The 22,285-nt window shown below is 36.4% G+C and overlaps 1 protein-coding gene across 1 annotated transcript in view; it reads left to right on the forward strand.

Annotated features, from left to right (window-relative positions):
- The first annotated feature begins 2,509 nt into the window (after positions 1 to 2,509).
- Positions 2,510 to 22,285, forward strand: part of LOC150081688 (cytochrome P450 4c3-like) — a 101,690-nt gene continuing 81,914 nt past the window's right edge. The window contains exon 1 of the mRNA XM_090378808.1: positions 2,510 to 2,899. Within this exon, the coding sequence (XP_090234934.1) occupies positions 2,590 to 2,899 (310 nt within the window). The 5' untranslated portion in view covers positions 2,510 to 2,589. The remainder of the gene's footprint in view (positions 2,900 to 22,285) is intronic.

Consider the following 22,285-nt stretch of genomic DNA (forward strand, 5'->3'; position numbering starts at 1 on the left):
TGAATTGAGTTTATAAATTTCTTGTATTCTACGTTCAATTTTACCGTATGCTGGATGGAAAACATTAGACGCAATCCCCGTCCAGATAGCAACGAAGCTACAAATTTTGCCACCGACCGTGAAATTCTCGAATGGCCACCCCCTGTGCTCTGTAACAACCATGCAAAACCAACCGTCGTAGTGACGGCATAGCGGTATGGTAGTTTCGTCACTGGCCCGATACCAAATGACAGCTACGTAAAGGTTAAGCGCATGTCAAAATCCCCATTGTGTCGCCACCATGGTCTTGCTTGTAAAAATGCTCTACTAATTCACCAAGTTGCATTTCATTCAATTTCTGCACGGTTCAATGATCGCACTCTGTTTTGTTCCTGCTTATATCCTCACAGGAATCCTAGTGTCAAAAAACGGAACTATACTTTTATGTAACGTTTAACAGCCAAAATCTCGAGTTATGCCTAACAGAAGGTTCATGCAGTTTTCCCATACTTTGCAACAGGTATCGTATTTAGTATTCTAGACAGCTGGTGAGGATGAGCATCAGAACAATGTGTGTTTTCACATCCATTTTACCTGTTAAAATTTCAATAAAGATACCAAAATGTGCACACCTTTTCTGCACAACACTGAGTAGGAGGACCAGACTTCCTATTTTTCTGGGATTGTCTCGATTTTGGAAATAATGTCCCGGCGCCACCAAAGATGTTTTGGGGACGCTTTCTTCTCCCATTTTTCATGACCAGCTATTTTTCTAAACTAAACAACCCGCGGTGAAAAGTTAACATTGTAATGAATAGCTATATGCGTACACATATTTTGCATTTAAACATTGTCGAAGTGGGACGATGTCGTAATAAAAGATGAACACCAACGTACCCCAATGTTTATGTATTATTTATTGACATCGCATTGACCTGTTTCCTCGCTTAGAATAATCGCAGTGAGCTGAAACATTTTATTATTATTGTAAAATATTTTAATCCCATTCACTATAACGCCTATGATCATCATGGTGAGTTGCCCCGTCTTTGGACCACCTCAAGAATTCCAATATTTTTTTCTAGATGTCGTCTCCACACCCATTTTACAATTTCCCCATGCAGTAGGACCATGATCTCCACAGGACAAACCTCGATAAATCAGAGACAGGACACCATGAGCATTCCTGGTCGCCTGTCTACACTACTCGGAAAACTTGATGTACACCAGTATCGTAACTCCCAGATGTTTTCGATTCTAAATGGCTACGCAGCTTTTAATGGTAAAAAAATATAAACATAATAATGAAAACTCAATGAGGTTAATAGACACGTATCTAGTATGAACAGCCACTTTACTAGGTACTTGTCGACCGAGCTAGCCGGGTGGGTAAAGTGCCTGCCTGGCAACCCAAAGTATACCCCAGAATTTTCTATACATACTTTTGAAACACCCTATATAATAGCTGTTTTGAAATATGAATTAAAAAAAGAAGTTCAATATCGAATTCAAACGGTTCATCCAACTAGCCGAAATGTGAATAATAATAACACAAGTCAAAAATATGTTATCATAATTCACATGTTTGAAAATACAAATATGAATATAATTTTTCATTTTAATCTAAATTTCAACCTGATTACTTTATCGTGAGTTATTTTTCATGTGTTCATTATGAAAAACAACAAAAATTACATAATATTTGCAAAACTGCATGTATTTGTATTAATAATTTGAGATGTATGTATACAAAGTGTGTATTCTAAATGTGTTTAATAGTCAACTAAATTTAAAGTGCAAAATTAGTTTCCCACGTCATTAACGGGTGCATTTAATTGTAACTAATCATCGCACAGTTGCATATACATACAACATACCAGTGATTACATCTTATTTCACAGAAACCAATGTGAATAGATTTACGAACTACTATAGTGCAAACATTGTCACATTTCGCATATACGTTCAACAACACTAAGTGTAAAATATTTTGATTTTAAACACTATAATAAGATAAAAGTAACGGTTACTGAATTACAATAAACTATTCTTGAAGCTTCATGTTTGCCTTGAACGCCATATGAAACCTGTTTGTACTGTATGTGTTAATATATACAACCTATCGCTTAAATTTTTTTTATCCGGCTGCTGCTTCCTTTAGAAAGTCACATCAGGGATGACACTGATTCCGATCACGCGAAACAAAACATTCAAGCCAGAGAAAGCAAAAACGTTACCACGTGCGTTTTCAAGCAAGTAAGCACTGCCACCTGGCTACCATGATATTAAATGACAGCTGTTTCTGGCCTACTTTTGCGTTCGTGCGAAATCGCCTATAAATAGATATAACGTAGTGATCAACTGGAAGCTGGAGGCTCTAGGCCATTTACCTCGCTGCATTCGACAACGGAGGCTTATTATTGGCTAGTTCATCAAGAAGTGAAAGCAGGGCGGGCTTTTGGACCATGCGCAATAAAATACCTATATAAAATTTAGAGAGAAAAAAAGTGGGAGCTAGAAGTACGTTAATCTAACTTACTGGTTGAGGTCAGATCATTTCTCAGTCGCTTTTTCCAGTAGAGAAGATCGCAAAGCTGTTTTCGTTGAAATATGGACACCGGGAGTTTTCAGTCCCTTTGGGTAGCTGGTGTGTCGCATTTTTTTCCCGGTAGTATGGTTTCGGACAAGATACTTTTATCGGTTACTTTTGCTAATCTAATTCCAGAGTATTCTACGCGATTAATATGGTGGTGTATCATGATTTTGGTAGTGGTGGCGACTCTTTCGATTACCTACACCAAAGGGCGTTCGACATCAGAAATGCTCTGGAAACTCCCTGGATCTAAAGGAAACCCGGCAGCGATTGCTTTTGCTATACTTTGGGCTATTTTGAAAAACAATGGAGTACACACTAACGTCTGTGAGTATTATTTTGTGCTTAATTCCGAAAGATTAAATATTACGATTCTAATAAGATTATGTTTCAAGAAGAGGAAGGGGAAGCTACAGTGTGACTATTTATTAAAATATACACCAGTTGTTGTCTAATAGTTGAGGGAGACCAAATTTACGAAACTCATAGGAGTGCACAAAATAACAAATTGCAATATCCTTCGTATTTCCCTATTATTTACATTAACGAAACAACCATTCGCTGTCAATCATCCTCTTAAAGAGGCCCACATTACTGGCCCAACTTCATTTAACTGTCAGGTTGTGTATCTCCATTATATATATATAAACATCCTTTATAAAAGGCAGTAAATCATAATAAATCCTGGTTATTGAGAAAAAATTATGATCTCATGACCTTCTGTAATCAGCGGTAGTTCTAGTTCACTACTGGAGTTTTTTTTTATTCTCTTATTATTATTATTATTCCAGATTGCTCTCTCACATCATAAACGAAATCCATGCGCGTACTTAAACAGTAGCTAGCCTTCAAAGATGAACGCAGATGAAAAGCTAAATATGATGTTAACTGAAGATAATTACTATTTTATTTTGTTGGCGTGCTACATTTTTTGAAGCATCAAACTTTCAGTAATATTCGTATACGTGCCAGTTTATAATAGTATGCTATATAAACTGGCGCATATCATCTTTTATAATCGTTTTTTAATAAATTCTGTGTATTATATTTGTACTGTGTTCCTGGGCCAATTAGCATCCCATTTGTAAAATCTGGAGTAACTGATGGGAAAACCCTACCTTCTACGCCTCAGATGGACTAATTATAGCCACGACTGAAATAGGCTCTTTTAAACAGGTGTGTGCAGGATGGAGGGGAGGGCTGTCGAACCCCTTGTTCAATTTTGGGAATTATCCGAGCCCCTTATTAAAAAAATAGTTTATGATAAAATTTAACAGACTGTTTGAACTAGAGAAAACCCTTAGATGAAGTTCTTCTAAGGGTATTCTCCTCCACAGGTGAAAAGGCCTGAGAATTCGAATCCGATCAATGACGCGAATAATTTTATGGACTTTTCCAAAATGTGGTTGAGTTGGTCTTGGGAGAGAGGGCTGTTGTACGGTTTTATTCCCGGAAACTTGGGTTTTTTTGTCCAGGAAGCTGCAGATCGAAGAACAAACGAAATTTACAGATATTTTCTATTTTCAATTTCTATCTCGTGACTTTAATAATTCATGCGAACGTATCTCGCTCTCGAGAGAAACACAGTGGATATAATTTCACCGTCCTCCCACAGGTGAAAAGGCCTGAGAATTCGAATCCGGTAAATGACGTGAATAATTTTTATGGACTTTTTGAAAACGTGGTTGAGTTGATTGGGAGAGGGCTGTTGTTGTATGGTTTTATTCCCGAAAACTGGGGTTTTTCATCCAGGAAGCTGCAAGCCGACCGAAGAACAAACGAAATTTACAGATATAATATAGTGCACCTCATAGTTGCTTTGGCGCTTAACACACATATAACATAACTATGTGCATCGCTGTGATAAATAAAACAGGATCACCAATCTGTGCACGTGGGTGTGTTTATAACACAAGCCAAGGAGCACAGTCTAGTAAAAAACAAGCACTAAAATGAAGTTTAGAAAATGGGATTCGCCATTTTCGAAGTTCGCCTCGCTTTCTACCATTATAAAATTTTACTTCTCTTCATATTTGTTAATTTTTCGATTCTAATTTTAAGTTTTAATGATAATTAGTATTTTTACGTTATACTGGGTACTTGGGCACACACAATATATTATACAAATGTACTTTTTATTTATTTTTTACACGACAAAATAACAGGATGCGAACGTGTTCATTAAGGATATATAGCATTTGGGTACAAGGAAAGAACTTGGGTGGTTAGACAAGACCAAGTGGCACCAAAAAACTCCAGGAAATCAAGTTGGGTAATCATGCAGCCAGTAACTGACCTGAAATGGATATACCGGAAGACGTCAACGTGTTTTCCCAAGAAGGTGTAACCTTGTAATTCACTAAAATTCGTCGTGTGCAGAAGGAGTTCACAAATTTTCTCCGTGTTCCCCTTTTTCCTGTTTTTTTTTCTTTTCTTTTTACTCTTTTTGTTTTTTTGTGAGATTTTCTCTTTATCTTCTTCAGCTATTTTATAGGCAAGCATTTCGTCCATTATATGAGTTCTAAAAATTGAGGGAGCTGAATAATGTGTCCACTCTATGATTGTTGTGCCTTGGGACACAACCGGGGTGTTAGTATACTGATTAAAATTTAATGTTTGAAACGAAAAAAAAACAAATTATCATATAAAAAGTGAGTCTCGTTTAAAAAAAAAATGGAATCCCACAGTACTATATAATATTCAATACATTGCTAACAGATCTAGAGCAAAATACTAGATGGCCATTCCGAAGTGTATGCAGAATTTCTTTTACTTTTTTTATTTATTCTTTTTCTTAGCCGAATAAATGTCTGGGAAATGGCATTTATGCTGCTAAGAAAAAGAATCAAAACTAGCGATTTTCATCTGGTGGTACGGATACTAGGTGATGGGAACGAGCAAACCTACAAGAACACTGAAACATTCTACTTCTTGAATCGTTGCCTGGTACTAACTTTATCGGAAGAAATATGGAATGGCTCGTTGATCCACATATTTCTTGCCAAAGTACTCGAGTCCAAATATTAAATTTCTCCAACTGTGTGTTTTCAAGAAAAAAGACATCTACTTCTCCTTTAATGAAGCATCAAAAAGTGACACCACAGTCATATAGAACTGGCGCGTGAAAGATTCCATCCTTTATGCTAACGTCACACCGTGGCACAAAGCCCCTACACTCATTCGCGTACAATTTTTCTACTTTAAACTTTGTTAATTCAATTGCTCTTTTTTGTTGTTCCTTTCATTCTTACTTTCTTTCATTTTGCTAATTTATATTTAAACTATTTCTCAGTTATTTAAGTGTCGCATGACGTGTGTTTTTCGACTACTGAGAACAATGTGAAAGCGAACACGTTTATTGCAAAAATTCAACTGAGAAGAGATAACAGTATCAATAGTGAAGTTGAATTCATGCGTTCAGTACCAATAAGCAAACTTTTACTGAAATGAGAGAGAGAAAAAACAATAAAAAATAAGTGTAAAACCCCAATAACGCTAAAAGTGTTTTCAGTTTAGCTAATTGCAAAACCATGAAACCAGATATGCCTTGGACAAAGCTTTGGTTGTGTGTGGGGGGGGGGGGAGTGAAGCAACAGAGGTTTGGCACAGACAGAACACTTGGCTTTATTCGTGCTGAACAGACTAACTAAAGAAAGCAATGACCTTCTCCAATTAAAACAACCATCCACCCATTCATACACACACGCAGTCAAGTCAGTTTTTCATCATTTTTGGCGCATTTCCATAGATATGCATATGCGTCTATTATGCTCTCCATATCCGTCCTTCCGCAAATAATAACTCGACTCCCAGAGGACGGATTTTTATGAAATTTTACATTTGGGACTTTTAAAAATATTTCTCGAGTCATTCCAAATTTCAATGAAACCGGACAAATAGAAATAAGGTAATTATTATACCATTTGACCATGCAATTCCTATGTTAAAAAAGAAATTCAAGGATTAAACGTTCTTGTTTATATTCCGGCCCAGCCATCAGATCAAAGGAATTTACAATCGTTAATCGTATTTAGCAGTCACGGGCTCGAACCACGGTCCACTCAAAGAGAGAGAGACTTAAAAAAATAAAAAAAGAGTATACAGGGGAGGAGTAATAAATATTACACACAGCTGTAACAAAACTAAACGGCTATGTTTAGCGAACATACAGAAATAATATAAAATTATTATCTTAGTAATTAATTACATCCAATCTTCTTTTAACTTCTATTAATCATCGAAAAAGAAAAATAAATTCACGAGAATTTCAGGAAAAATCGAACGCGCCTGAAATCTAACGCACTGGTTCATTAACTAACATGTTTCGGTTATTCGTAATAGAAACATATATATAAGTTATGACTTCTTCCATTATCCCATATTAATCAGATACTATGAAATATCCTATATTAATGGGATTACAGTAAGTAATCCCACATGTTAGGCCACACACCATCTCCTTTCTGATCGAGGCGGAGTTGGCCTTGATCGAAAGGAACGGAAGTGCAAGATTTTCCACTGTTTTTATTTTTTTTAATCCCGAAAATCACAATCTTCCACTATAATATCTCATACCAATAAATAAACACTTTCTTATTTTTGTTATTGAAAATCTATTTGCGGCAAGGGCTCCACTGCAGTTTTATACTGCTTAAAATAAGAACTAAAGTTTTCATTTCTGTTTTTCTATTGATATCATGGCTATCTGTCCCAGGGATGCTGAACTGTGTAATAAAATATTATCAGACTGCGCTCGCCATTTTGGAACAATGTGACAATTGCTGTGTATTTTTCACCAACCGTTCATACAAGGCTGCGATTGATAAAACTGACGCGTGTTAGAATTTTTGATTATCCATCAACCCCTACTCACTGATATCCATAAATTCAAAACTACTCATATAATTGGAACCGACTAAATCAAGTTTTAGATTTAGTATTAGTAAGGCTAAAGAATGTCCCTTCAAGCAAAGTGGCAACCCACATAATAAATGATGCAAAAAAGTGGGCTTTTTCCTGCATCAGCTGAAAAAAAAAAAGTAATAATAATAAAATAAAATAAAAATATTTTTACTATTCCCATTCCAGCTATCTAATTGTGCTTTGAATTTTTCAGACTCCTGGCCTCTCGCTTGTTCGAAGGCTTATTACATCCAATCTTCTATTATTCCCTAATATTTTCTATTTGTGCTCCCTAGTTATCGTTTTACCTACGAAGGAAAATAGACCTTCGTTAATTCCTCTTCAATTCACTAATCTAGTCTCCCTTCTCAGATCTCTATCCAAAGATTCTGTCTTTTGTTTTTTAGGTGCAGTCTCTAGACATGAATACAATATTCCAAATGCGGTATAATCATCGTCTTGTACAGAGTTATAATGAATTCCCTATCCCTACCGTAAAATGTCCTATAAATCATTAACAGTGCCCTTCCTAGCTACCTGTTTACACTTTATGGAAAATATATTATCGGTTTGAATGGAAGCGCCTTAGTCTTTTTCGTCTTTAAGCACTTTTAGCTCTTCTTCCCTTATCTTTTACGTGACTCCAGGATTTCTGTTCCTGAAATTCATAACCTCATACTGTATTTAGAAGCACTAAACTTCAGCTACGATTTTTCGGACCACTTATGCAACCGATCAAACTCTTTTAGAAGCATCTTGGCCTAGCAAGAATTGTTAACCAACCTTACGATCTTCAATTCATCTGAAAACTTTGACAGCTTCCCTTAGATACCATCTGTCTCCCATCTTTTAGCCAGCTTGCGATCCAGCGTAGGATCTTACCAGTACCTCCAACTTCTTCCAGTGTCCATATAGAAGCCTTCCATTAGGGACCAAAAAGCATTACTGAAATTTTTTCCTTTCCTTGACTACATAAAACTAGCGGTGCAGATGACAATTCCTCATCTAGCCAACAATATCTTAAGGCATATAGAAGTAATAATCGCCAACCACGCTAAAATTTACTTCTACCTCTTTTGTGTACTTGAACGGATTTAGCTTATAAGATTAAAGAATTATCTTGTTCAAACCTTGATTAAGCCGCTTACATTAAACAGCTAGTTGTCAAATCGAATTAAATCGGATTTTCAATATGTTATGGTTACCGATCTTTCGTTCTACGTTCCTAATCTTCGTAAGCCATGCGGAAACAAGAGAATGTTTACTTACTTATTTTCTCCCCTGGTATTTCTCCTATTAAGTATTTAACGAATCAAATGTACCGTGAAATAGTCCTCCGTCAAAAGAGTTTTATTTATTTATTTGTTTGTCGGACATTACGATTTCACTTTTAGAAATTCATCACGTTTCATATTCTAGGAGGAAATATTTTAGGAAGTAACTTATGTTTTGAAAACATCGGAATCTAGATCCTCAGCGTCGGTTTTCCTGTTCGGTTATACACAAGGAAATAATAACTAGAACGAAAGAGGAAGCAGATAAGAAAGAAAATAAACTGCGTAAACCGAAAGTAGGTTTGTCTGTCTCTAGGCGCGCTGCTAATCGCTCGATGAAACTTGGATTTGCTGCTTAAACACCCGTAGCAACGCATATTCTCCTTCCCTAGTGGTGTCAAAAGATGCTAAAGATCATAACGCCATTAATACTGCTTATAAACTGGAATAAAATTTTTAAAGTAACAGAATGAGACAAGCGACTCCCTACTGTACAATAACTTCAAATAAAATACGGTACTTCTGGAGTTATAAAACTTTTAATAACAAGATTATTCTTAATTTAATGCAGATACGCACAAAGGAAAGACAAAACAAAACAAAATATCGAGTTATCTCGTGTTAGTTAGAATTCATCGCGTTAACACCCGATGAATTCCAACTTAACCACAGAGATACACACATACACTGCTGCATATTAATGGAGATAAAAACCAGATGTACTGACACATACACTGCTGCATATTAACCACTTAATGGAGATAAAAACCAGATGTACTGGTGGATGTTTTACTCATACAAATAAATCACAGATTCCATGCATTCTGCGGGGCAAGTTTCCAATTCGACTTGTCAAAGTGAGTAGCCGTAAACTCCTCTGACCTATGGTGGTCGTGCAGGAGTATAAACAGGGATTTTTTTTTCATAAATCGTTTATATTCCATGAACTTTAATTTCGGTGATACGCTTTCTGATAGCCACAATACCTTCACTTCATTATCCATTTATCAACAACACTTAATAATAAACACACGGGGTGGAGGGGGGAAGAACATGAACGGTTATACTTGTAGTTCATATGGTGATCCCGCGTCACCATTCAACTAACTACATCCGTTAAGCACCCATTGATATCTACTGCAATGCCATAACACACAAACGGCCGATTTGGACTTGAACAGAGCAAGCTGGAAGGCTGGATTATTCCAATACATTCTCATTACTTTACTGGGTAATAATCTTTCCAGGAGGAAGGGGGACTCCTATAGAAAAGCCCATGATGTCGGTATCATTATGGTGAGAAAACTCCTCCAGGAATATCCGCGAATAACGGTAACTCTACTACAATTACCGTTATTCGCGTAATATAAAAATGCCATCGGTTCCGCGCTGGACAACTTTCAGAGTCAGTTGGGAAATATTTCTCGCGATAGGTCAAGCGTAATCTACGGAGATGCCTGCAGAAGACGCTAAGACTTCGCTTTCTATGGCTATCATATCGAAGCGCACGAATTCCAACATGAGGATTCCATTATAGACTTAGGAATAAGTTTAAGGCACGATTTTCATTCCTCCTTACATCTTTATAATCTGGTTCCTAGGGCTTTCAATTTACTCAGTTTTTTTCGCATTATCGCGAATAATTTTCAGTTAATCAAAGTAAATAAATTTATGTAAACCACTTTTTTTATATTGTTACTGAATTATGATGATATTATTTTGTTGTTTGTACCAACGCGATTTTATAGATATTCTGGAAACAATGTAAATTTAAAAATATCTACGTTTTCGTTAGCATCTTGAGTTCCGACGAACTGATCACCACGTTTGGTGTGAAATATGGCCTTCCGCTTTTATATTGTATAGAAATCTCATGGAATGGTTTCATATAACATGGTTTATGATTCTGGTATTTTTTTTCTTATTAACTAGTCTGTTTATTATTAGTAACTTTTTTTATTCCATCAGCGGACAGCTCGTAATTTCTTTAATTCTGTGTTCCAGTTTGTGAGACAAGCTATTCATTTTTTATAATATAATATTATAAAAAATGCCCTCTTATAATATTCGTCTTTCAAATTAGTGCAACGAACATTTTTTTGCTTGTCTGTTTGTTTATGTAGAAAACCCAGCCTGCTGTACTGCTCAATTTACGTATGTGACTTAAATGTTGTCCGGCTCTGTCGGAGTACTGATTTTCCAATGGTGGCTCACTGGTCACTTTGATACGATTCTTTAGATTATTAATCGTTTGATGCGATATTATTCACTGAAATTACTCCCAGGACAGCTCGGGAATATCTTAACCTAATCTGATATCGTACATAAAAAATGCTCTAAAAAAATTTTCATCAACGCATAACTTGTAAACTGTTAATGAATTCGGCAAACTTCCCTACTTTACAGCAAAACTTACAACGCACATATTTATATAAAACTTATATAACAAGTATCTGGGTTTCATAAGATAAAATAAAAACAATAACAAAAACTACGAGTTTCAAAACAGCGAATAGAATACATTGAGACAAGGCGCTGTATTTTCATGGCCATGCTTGGGATGGACTAAACAATGCAAGCGATTTAATCTTAACAGCGTAAAGATTAAATCGACTATCGGGTGGATTTTATATCTATCTATTTGAATGTGATATGAATGTGAATGTGATTTGAAGCATTGTAAGTCGTACAAACTTACACAATTAGACAATTTCAAGTCACAAGGAACTTAAAATTGTCTAAGTTAGTTTTATCTATTTGAATGTGATATGAATGTGAATGTGATTTGAAGCATTGTAAGTCGTACAAACTTACACAATTAGACAATTTCAAGTCACAAGGAACTTAAAATTGTCTAAGTTAGTTTTATCTATTTGAATGTGATATGAATGTGAATGTGATTTGAAGCATTGTAAGTCGTACAAACTTACACAATTAGACAATTTCAAGTCACAAGGAACTTAAAATTGTCTAAGTTAGTTTCTTTACGTTGTTTGCAGACTGGTTAACGAAAAGAAACTAATTTTAAAGTTGATGAACGAATGGGCCCGAGGTGTTGTGATAGGATTTGCATTCAAAACCAGACAGAGAACTTGAATAATTCTCATGACATACACTGAAAAAAAAATAATAAAATAAATAAATGCAAACATCCCAACTATTCCTTCTTTATTGGAAATGCGTTATCAGATACTACTGTCAACCAATAAGACATTATACGCGGCGAACCTACCAAACAAAAACAAAGACACCATTGGTCAAGATATCTTTTTTAATAATGAAAGATTAAGGACCATTGGTCCTTAATCCTTCATAATAAATAAAAAAGTCCTTACATTACTTATATGCTTTTAAGTATATTTCAGGATATTGTCTTTCCACCCCACACCGGCTGGAAAAGACCTGAGTCAATGACATGAGGAATTTTCATGGGCCTTTCTCACAAAGTGGCTGATTAGTCGGTCTCAGGCGAGGGCAGCATGGTTTTTTTTTTAACTATCGAAAACTCGGGTTTTCACTGGTGAATCAAGATAAGATCGTCTTCAATCAGATTCTCCAAGCGTTTTCATTTTGAGGGAATGACAACTAGATTTCATCCCATTAATATTGGGATTGGGAAAGCGATATGTTTGTAGGCGGGATTTTTATGGTGTAGGGCGGAATCGCTGTAAATGGCCATAAAGGTTCCATACGTTTGGGATTATGATGTCATAAAAAATTGAAGTCACATAAGTGGATGATGGTGCTTTAAAGGCAAACCTGACTCCAGACTTTTGGTTCATATTTTTGACTACAATTAGGTTTATGCTATTTAACTGTTAGGCTGTTGACTCGAGATATGTATATATAAACCTCATGAATGTGTTTGATAATGGTGTTTTTATGCGTTGATACAATATTTGTAATTCTTGTTGAATTTTTAAATGTGAATGCTTTTTTGGACTATGTACAAAACAATAATGAGAATTATTGACAATGTATTGTACGTAAGTTGTGATATATAAGCATAAAATATTCGTGGAACATCCTCGAATCTTTATTTTCGACTGCATGATGTTTCAAGAGTAGCACATAGACTAAACTTTGGTATTTCAGTTTCTAGAATTTTCTGTTATTTCTCTAGAACCCAATGTACCCTCTTATTCTTTTAAGTACCGAGCGACGATTATACTGCATGGTTTTAACTGTCCATTGTAATCACTTTTTAATTTCTTTTACACAGACAAACAAAATCGATGCATGGGATGGATTTAAGTTGTGTCGCTATGCACCGATAGAATATTACTCAAGTGTGATGAGAAGGAAGAGAAGTTCGGAAATATACGCGTTGCGTTACATTTCAGCGCGTTCCATTTTTATTTCTGAAATTACTGCATTTTCTTTTTCTTTTCTGTGATTAGCAGAAGTGCAAGTAAATAACTAATCATCTTGTTACCAGTTAAAGAATAATATATAAAAGTAATTGTTTTAATATAAGTGCGCACCTCACAACATAATACTCACTAAATTATGTAATACTTTACTTATTTCCTTCTGGATTTTTAATATAAATTTAAATGTAACATGGAGTTTACGTTTCTGCTGTGATTAATATGAGTGAACGGGAAAAGCGTGTGGTATGAATGCTATTTAAACACTATAGTACTAGGTAGGAGGACAAAACTGTATTTCGTTGAGCAAACTAAGTTTGCTGCTTGGTTATACAGGCCTCATAGCACACGCTTTTTCCATCAACTCACTTTACTCAATTTTATTCTCCTGAACTCTCTGATATCTCGCACATATTGTGGATACCTTCAGTCGCTGGGTTTTTAAGGTCTTTATATTTTGTACCAACCAACGAAACCTGAGTCTGAATAGCCTTTTAAACCTTATATAAGTTGAGTTTGATGGTTTGTAGTAGCCTCTTCTGTTTCACTTGAGCCACTCACACTTCGTGTCTGTCTCTCTTTTCTTTTTCCCAAATTTTTGCTTTCTCTACTGTCCATCAGATGCCTTTTTGTGAGACCTGGAGGTCTTTATTTAACCCAAAATTAAAGTCTGAGTTGTAGCAGACGCTTTACACAAAACAGCAACATACTTCTTCATTGGAGCAGTGAGTTTTATTTACAGGAGTACAATACCAAGGCAACTTTGGTGCAACGAATTAATTTTGCTTCTTGGTATAGCGATAAAAATATAAAGAATAAAAATAGTGTTCAAGGAAAATGTTCTTGGATGCTAAAGCCTACGTACGAAACACGACTGTGATTAATACGTTAAACAAAGATTAATAATTCGTGTTTTATATATTTAGTAAACTGATAACATAAAAAAGAGCTCGTCAAAGAGCAACCACTTCATATGCGCGAACCAGGAACATTTACTTTCTGCACATGTGCTATTTGCTCATTCATTCTTTCATTCAGATGCACGTTAAACAAACAGTATCCAATACTCCAGCTAGAATATGCGGTATATGGATAGCTAATGTGATATGTAAATAAAAGGAGAAGAAATAGTTGAGGTATTTCTATTTGTCCAATTTTAGTGAAATTTTGGATGGTTTAACAAATCTTTCTACAAACTCCAAACATAAAATTTTAATAAATCCGTCCACTGGGAGTCGAGTTACTACGTGTTGACGGACAGGCATGGTGGAGACAATGGGCGCTATACGTTATGATGCACGCTTTAAAACCGAACTTTTTACAGTTTGCAAAAAATTACATGTGATCTAAGGTGCCCTACGTAAGACTGTGAATTACGTGAGATACAAATAACATATCATTTGGGCACTTCCTCCTTTGGAATCGTTTAAAGGAAATAAGGAAACATCCTCATATAGGAAATAAAATACCTAAAGTATAAAAAAACCCAACAAAGATCAACAAGATAACAAGGAAAGGAAAGTTTGAAAATAGACTCGAAATCTATGTGAAATTTTCTTCCTGAATGTAATCATTATTTGATATATATACGGTATTATTTTTGCATTGCTGACTTTGTCCTGCTGTTTGATTACTAGCCATGATTCTCTTATAAGCATTGCTATTTAGAAACTCGTACATCGCATGATGTTTCTGACTTGGCAACCTCAATCAATGTAATAATACAAATGTGTAAAAATAATAACACCACTCTGCATGGTTTTCGATGTTTGTAAACTAATAGCTGTTTTTAACTCAGTTTTTCATTCTGTTTCAAAAATGACATTCGTTTTTTTTTTCTATCACGTAGTTTCTTCACAGGTCACTTAAGCTGATGTCATGAGTTGTCTTAATGAATGTATTAAGTTAGAAGTAAATGCTGGAAATTTGTAAACTAAATCTTCACATGTTGGCAACACTGACTTCAGTCATTTGTTTCTTGACCTTCAAGAGCTCCACAAGCAGTGTTTATCAGCATGAGCTCATTTTTGAGGTTATCGCGTCAAATTTGTGCTGAAATGTGAGTAAAATATCTTCGCTCAAGTTGGGGGGGGAAAATGTGTATTGTGCTTATTTTGAAGTGAAACTCGGTGAACAAGATAAACAATGGGCTCCACATAAAGTTTGTCGAACCTGTGTTGAAGCATTGAGATAATGGAAAAATGGTAAAAAAGAAGGCAATCTGGTAACACAAAAATGCCTTGCTTTTTGCGTGAGTGGGGCAGTCGCGCAAGGAGTAAGCACTGTAATGTCCAAATCTTGCGAAAGAGGGGCAGTTTGTTGCCTGGATCAAAGAACATAGTTCATTAACCACTGGTAGACTCCAAAACTGCCCTCCTTCCACCCTTGCACATCAAACTGGATTTGATGAAACAGTTTGTGAAAGGTAGGTCCACCACCTCAGGAAGGTCCTTGCTTCTACTACTTTTGTACAGTACTAAATTCCCATCGATAACCCAAGAAAAACTAAAGCAATGTATTTTTGTTGGACCTCAAATTCGCAAACTGATGAAGCACTGAGAGTTTGAGTGAACTATGAATTAAAGATAAAAAAAAAAAAAACACATTACCTTCAGGTCTAATGTTGAGAAGTTATCAAGGAATAACAAGCATCCAGACTACAAGAATACAGTTTAAAATACGTTGGTAAACTTCAAGAAGCTGGACTGCAACATGAGTGTCAAGGTACGTTTTTAACAATCCCACATCGACTACTTCGCAGAAAATCTAGGAAGTGTTAGTGAAGAACAGGGTGAGAGGTTTCACAGGTATATTAAAGACATGGAGATTAGGTAAAAGGGGGAGATGGAATGTCAATATGATGGCTGACTATTGCTGGATGCTGAAGAGGAACTGTAACATAGAAAGATGTGGAAGAAAATATTTAGAAACGAAAATGTGACCCATCGTAGATCAGTTTTTAAAATTATAGGTGAGTGTTAGTGGACTTTTTTTTTACCACACTGCCATTTTTAGTAGTTTTCTACAGGTGGTTAAATATAAAAGTCTGAAAAATGTAGTATTTTATTCAAATTTCAGTGCACAAATTCTGCCAAATTTAATACAAATTTTCGAAAAAATCAAAAACATTTTCGTGATTTTTGAATAAACCCAACGTGATAGAAACAAACGGAAGTCATTTTTGAAAAATGGTTCATAAACAACCTTTTCTGAAAAGCATTACTGAATTTTTTTAAATACAAATTACTGTAATTATTATTATTATTATTAATATTAGAGTAATATACACTCCCGCCTAAAAATTGAAATCATGTTTCATTTTGATTAATTTTCAAATTTTTATTAAAACAGAGCCAACTTGTTCACCAATTTTTATTAAAATGCTTTCTGTTATGTATAAAACATCAAAAAAACTTAAATAATGTTTAAGAAATTTCTAGAATATTCGAAAATATACCAGAAAGGTGTAGAAGGCCCCTGAATGTGATAGAACATTTCAGGAGATTCCTGAACGCTGTTGATGATTCTAGAATATTTTAGAAAGTGGGAGCATTATTATCAATATTATAGAAGATTGTAAATGATTCTAGAGTGTTTTTCAATAATACAAATTGAGAAGGAAGAGCTGTAACATAAAATTGAACATCAAGTCATTCAGAAAGAGTGTTTGGCGTAGGTTTAATGTTTCATGATGAACACGGCAAGAAATAAGGAATTGAGTGTTGAAAAAAAGAAGTGCTGTTATAACTCTGTATAAAGAAAGTTATTCCATGAGATATTAGCAAAAAACAACAAACAGGTGTTTCATTTAAAGGAGTACAAACTACCATTCGACGATTCAAGGAAAGTGCCACTTTAAAGGACAAACCACGATCAGGACGACCGCGCGTAACAACGAAAGTATAAGTTTAGGCAATAATACTGGTTTCTAAACGCAATCGGTGACTTGGTACCTGAAATCCGAGCTGAGTTCAATAGGAACAGAGAAATTCCCATGTCTACATCCACTCTAAAACTTTGTCTTAAACAAACAGGACTTCATGGTCGTGTAGCACTCCAAAAACCCTTATTAAAACCGGAAAACCGAAAGAAATGGTTGGCATGAGCTAAGATCTACTGGACATTTGAAGAACAGAAAAATGTAATTTGGACGGATGAATTCAAATTTTGAATTTATGGATCCAAGCATAAAGTTTATGTGAGACAATCAACCTGGCATAGATACAATAACATCTAGTATTGTTAAAATACAATGATACATGGATACATCCATGGGTGGGACTGAGGGGACACTACAATTATACGAGGTGTGTCAATAAAGTTCCCTGACTGGTACAGTGAAAAGAACACAAAGTGAAGGAACTCGAAAAACGGAGCCAAGTTTTGGATCCACTCCCAATTTTGACTCAAAGCAATCACCACTTGATTGAATGCACTTATTACACCCTTCAACAAGTTTCTGAAAAGAGTCAGCGAAGGCGTCCAAAGAGGCGATGTTTAGCTCTGCACTTACGATTTTCTTTGCCTGGTTTTGGTATGACGATAATGAATAAATGGCGCCAGGAAGAAGAATAGGCATTTTCAGAGAAAATCCGATTGTAGAAAATCAACAGGGTACACAAGTCCTCTTCATGTAAATGCTTCAGCATAATGTAATGAACACCATTTGGCCCTGCAGCACTGTTTGGAGACCTATTTAATGATTCTTTCAGTTCTATGAATGTAAAGGGTTGGTTGTACAGACAGGAGCGGCGCGTTGAGAAGCTAATTTTATACCGTTCTACACCATCTTTAATGCTCTGGAAGGAGAATGCACAGGAAGTAGAAGCAGAGATGGTGGAAAAGATTCTACTAACGCATTGGCAACTTCTTCAGGAGTAGATATGTCTTTCCCTTTCTAGTGAAGTATGTAGAGGGCAGCCGAACAAATTTGCCATTTAGCACGTGTATCCTTCCCCAGATGATCCGTGTGTCAGTGTCTTTTGTGATGGTTGATGCAAAAGCAATCCACGAATCGCGTTTACTTTCCTTCTAATTTGCCTTGCTTTTACTTTAAGCCTTTTATAAGCAGTCAAGTTAGCGGTAGTAGGACACTTCCGGAAATTATTCCCTGCGCGGTTTTTCTGTTGTTTGGCAATAGAGCACATTGCATTCCACAAGTGATTTCGGTGAGCGCGACATGTCTTAGATTTTGGAATGAAAATGTAAGATATAAGATCTTACAAGTTAATTTAAATAACAATATTGGGGTTGTTTTTCGCAAAGTAAGATTTAAATTAGAAAAAGTTAAATGTAGTGAAGGGATGGGGTAAGCGTGAGAATAAATAGTAGCAAACGGATAAACTGACAGCTCCCAATATACACGAAAACAAACAGGGACAGCAGGAATAGGTAACGGAGGTCATTTTTGAAAAGGCATGAAAGGGGTTGCTCGGGAGCAAACAATAGGACGGGAGACCGGATTAGTCGAGGCGTCTCCGTTGATCGATTACACCGTCAGACTAAACAGGAAGTAGGTGCACTTCAAATGTTCGGTTTCAAACATTTCAAACATGGCGTCTGGCTGTCTGTGATGGAAGGTTTCTGATGCTTTAGAAGGCAAGGTGCGAAAATGGAAATTGAGTGTTTGTGGAGGTCGCCGGTCGACATTAAAGGGGTATACTGCCTGGGAAAAAAAAAAAAAAAAGATATTCAAAGGGGAGGTTGGATCGCGCGCTAAAGGGACAGCATGGAAATTTAATATTAGCGAATGAAATGGAACGTAAATTTAAATAGGAAGGGGAAGATTGGTTGAAGTCCCGAACGGAGGTGGGCCAGTCAAAAGGGGCGGTATGGAGTTCAGGGAACGAAAAGAGAGAGCGGAAAAAAGAAAAGAGTCCTCTCTTGAAAAACAAGAAAGAAGGAGTTTGGGGGAGAAAAAAAGTCGGAGGAGAGAAAAATAAAGTAAGTCGGGCAGTGCCGAAATGTAGGGAGTGATAGAAAGGGGCCTAAACTGTAATGAAAGAACATAGTTAATGGTTGGAGTAACGGGAAGGGCAAGGATGATAAGAAAAAGGAGTTATGAAAGACAGTGTGTGCCAGAAAAGGTAACGACCTCTTGGAGCAAGATGCATCAGAATGATCTTTAGTAAGGGAGGAGTTGCGCATTCAAAACGCAGAAGGGACGCCAGACCCATGCAGCCAAGAGTTCCGGAAATCTATCTGAAGCAGATACAGGAGAAAGCAGATGAAGGAGAGCCATAGAAGATAGCCTAAGATGGAAACCTGAAACCTCCTTGGAAAGGAAAGAAAAGGATAGAAGTAGGTGAGCACTATATTAAGTACACTAAGCTAGTTAGAAGGACTGTTAGAGAAATAGTATAATTAAAGGGGGTTAGTACTAAATAGGTAAAGAGACGAAAGTTTCTCTCTGAAGCAAAAATACTAACAGAGTTTATTATGTTAAAAGGGGTTAGTGTATAATGGAAGGGAAACTAAGGAGTGAATAGTAGATGAGATTGATATAACAGATATAATGTGGTAGGAAGGGTAGTAACTTTTCAAAGAAAGATTCTGAATATGTTTTAAAGTTATAGATAAGTAAGTTAATGAGAAACTCTGAATGTAATGGTTTATTGATGAAGATTGTCGGTTTATCTGAATGACTAGTGACATGTTTGGTTTGGTTTTTTTTTTTTTTTTTTTGGGAGCATTAGCAACTAAGGCCATATTGCACCGTGATATGCGGTGGTCATTCCCTGACCATTCCGCATCCTCCGTATTTGGTGGTGACGGGCTCGAACCCCGGTCTAATCAAGAAGCGTGTGCTACGCACTGCCGCTCCTTCCCACCTGGCTACGGAGGCGCCTAAGTGACATGTAGAGACTTTAGGAAAGTTAAGACTGGTCTGCAAGTATATTGTAAAAGAGTGGGGAGAACACTGAGCATAATGATGAAAGTAGCATATTTGATTGTTAATGTAAGAAACGGAATTGTATCCAGGAGTAATGAATGAGTATAGTGAATGTATAAGTGTTAGGAGTTAGTTAGAGCAAGAAGATCGAATCAGGTGTTTTCATTCAAAGGTAAGCTCAGATTATTAGTGAATGGAAATGTGATGGGAATGATTATGCAAGATACCTCTGAGTTGACTTTGTATATTATGAATGTATGTTTTCTTTTATTCAATTGTATAGTATATAATTTTGTCTTTGTGCATGTAATAAATTTCATGTTTTGTTTTCACTTGAGTCCTGTTAGTCTAATCAACACACGCCTTGCTTGCCTAGTTAAGAGCTTGCTCTCCCGCAATTAGGCGAGAGAGTCCTGGTCTCTGATTAAGGGGAATCAATGGAAATTACTCTCAAGAGCTTGAGAATCTTATGTGATATTTGCAGAGCATAGCAGTCAGGTGGCAAAGAGTGGGGTCTTGTAGGTGTGAGGGCCCCTAAGAAAACCTGAGTTAAATGTATAATAAGACAAAAGGAGATAATAAAAGGATAAAATGGGGGAAAAATCTCCCCCCACAAAAGCATTTACCGCCGTCAGAATCTGATTGGTGATGTGAGTAGTTACATCATCAATACATTTCTGTTGGACATAAATTCTGTCTAAGAGCATTTGGACAAAATAGCCATCCCAGTACGCCTTACTAAACTTCCAATTGAATCGTTACTTAGGATTTTGAGTTATCACTGTTTGTATTGAGCAAATAATTGGAAAGTGGTTACCGTTAAAGGGATCGGATAATACCGACCATGTCAGGATTGGAAAGATGGATGGAGAGCAAATTGACAAGTCAACTGCAGAAGTAGATCCTGTAGATAGGTGGATGTAAATAGGAGATCCAGAGTTTAGTAAATTAAGATCACTATTATTCATAAATTCTTCAATTTGCCTCTTGTGTCCATTATAGCGGATCCTCCACAATGGATGGTGTTCATTAAAGTCACCAAAACAGACAAATTGGAATGGTGGTAGTGTAATGAGGCTGTCAAGTTCTAAATGGGGAAGAGGTAGAGATGATGAATATAAACGGTAACAAGGGTACTGATGCATCAACTGCAATACGAGTAGTCACATCTTCTAGATTTGTTCTTAACTGGATTGGATTTGATGGTAAGTTATAATTAACCAGGATGGCTATTCCTCCACATGCGGGAGACTCTGAGTTTCTATCTCGTCTGTACATCTTATATTGGAGAATTTTGGCGAAACTTGGGGTGACAAGAATGTTTCTTGTAGGCATACAGCTATGGGGTTAAATTAAGCTATTAAATCCCTTACGTCATCAGAACGACTGTTTAATCCTCTGCAATTCCACTGTATGATGTTATGCATTATTTAGGTTTACCTGAGAATGATTCATCTGGCTGTATTTTGGATAAAGGGCATTTTTGTCGATCTTTTTTTGGGAATGAGGGGCGACCAGTATCCATAGTGTCATTGGAATGCAATTCTAGGATGGGTTCCTCATAATCCACTTCCATACTGTTGGTTTGTGGTTCGGCTTTCTTACAATCTTTAGTAGTTTTCATTCCTTCAGTGTCCTGCAAGATTGTTGGAGTATCAGTTGGGACACTAATTGGAGTGTTTGTGGCTTCACTGGTTTTAGACTAAGAAGTATCTTTTCTGGAGGTTGATAAGGTTTCTTTAGACTAAATTGTCAAAGAGGTGTTCGGTGGTATTGACACATCTGTTTGAACTGCAGTTGAAAGATAGCTTCGGGTGCGAGACGCATTGGATAGACTGTGCATGATCAACATAATTTGTCCGCGTGCTTCAGGATATGTTACTTTATGTTCTGAAGCACGCGGACAAATTATGTTGGGGTGACAAATTATGTTGGGGAAATTTTATTTCCGGTTTTCCACATATCACATGATTTAGAAAACGCAGGATGACTTCCTTTGCAGTTGGGATACACGGGGATTGAGGCTGAGCAATCTGCTTGTGTATGGTCCTTCAAGCTACATATAGGGCAGATGGCATCACCTCTGCATGCCTGCTGAGAATGGCCATATTTCTGGCATTTAAAAAGTCCGTGAAGAGGATTCGGGATGTACGGCCGATTTCGGCAGTTTAAATAGCCAGCTTTTACAGTGAATGGTAAATTAGGAGTGCTGAAGGTTAAAATGATGGATCGTGTTGGTACGAGATTTCCATCTTTTTTAATCATTATGCGCTTC

This window comes from Mastigoproctus giganteus, chromosome 8 (assembly GCF_048544385.1).
Source record: "Mastigoproctus giganteus isolate SK-2022 chromosome 8, ASM4854438v1, whole genome shotgun sequence".
Classification (NCBI taxonomy): domain Eukaryota; kingdom Metazoa; phylum Arthropoda; class Arachnida; order Uropygi; family Thelyphonidae; genus Mastigoproctus; species Mastigoproctus giganteus.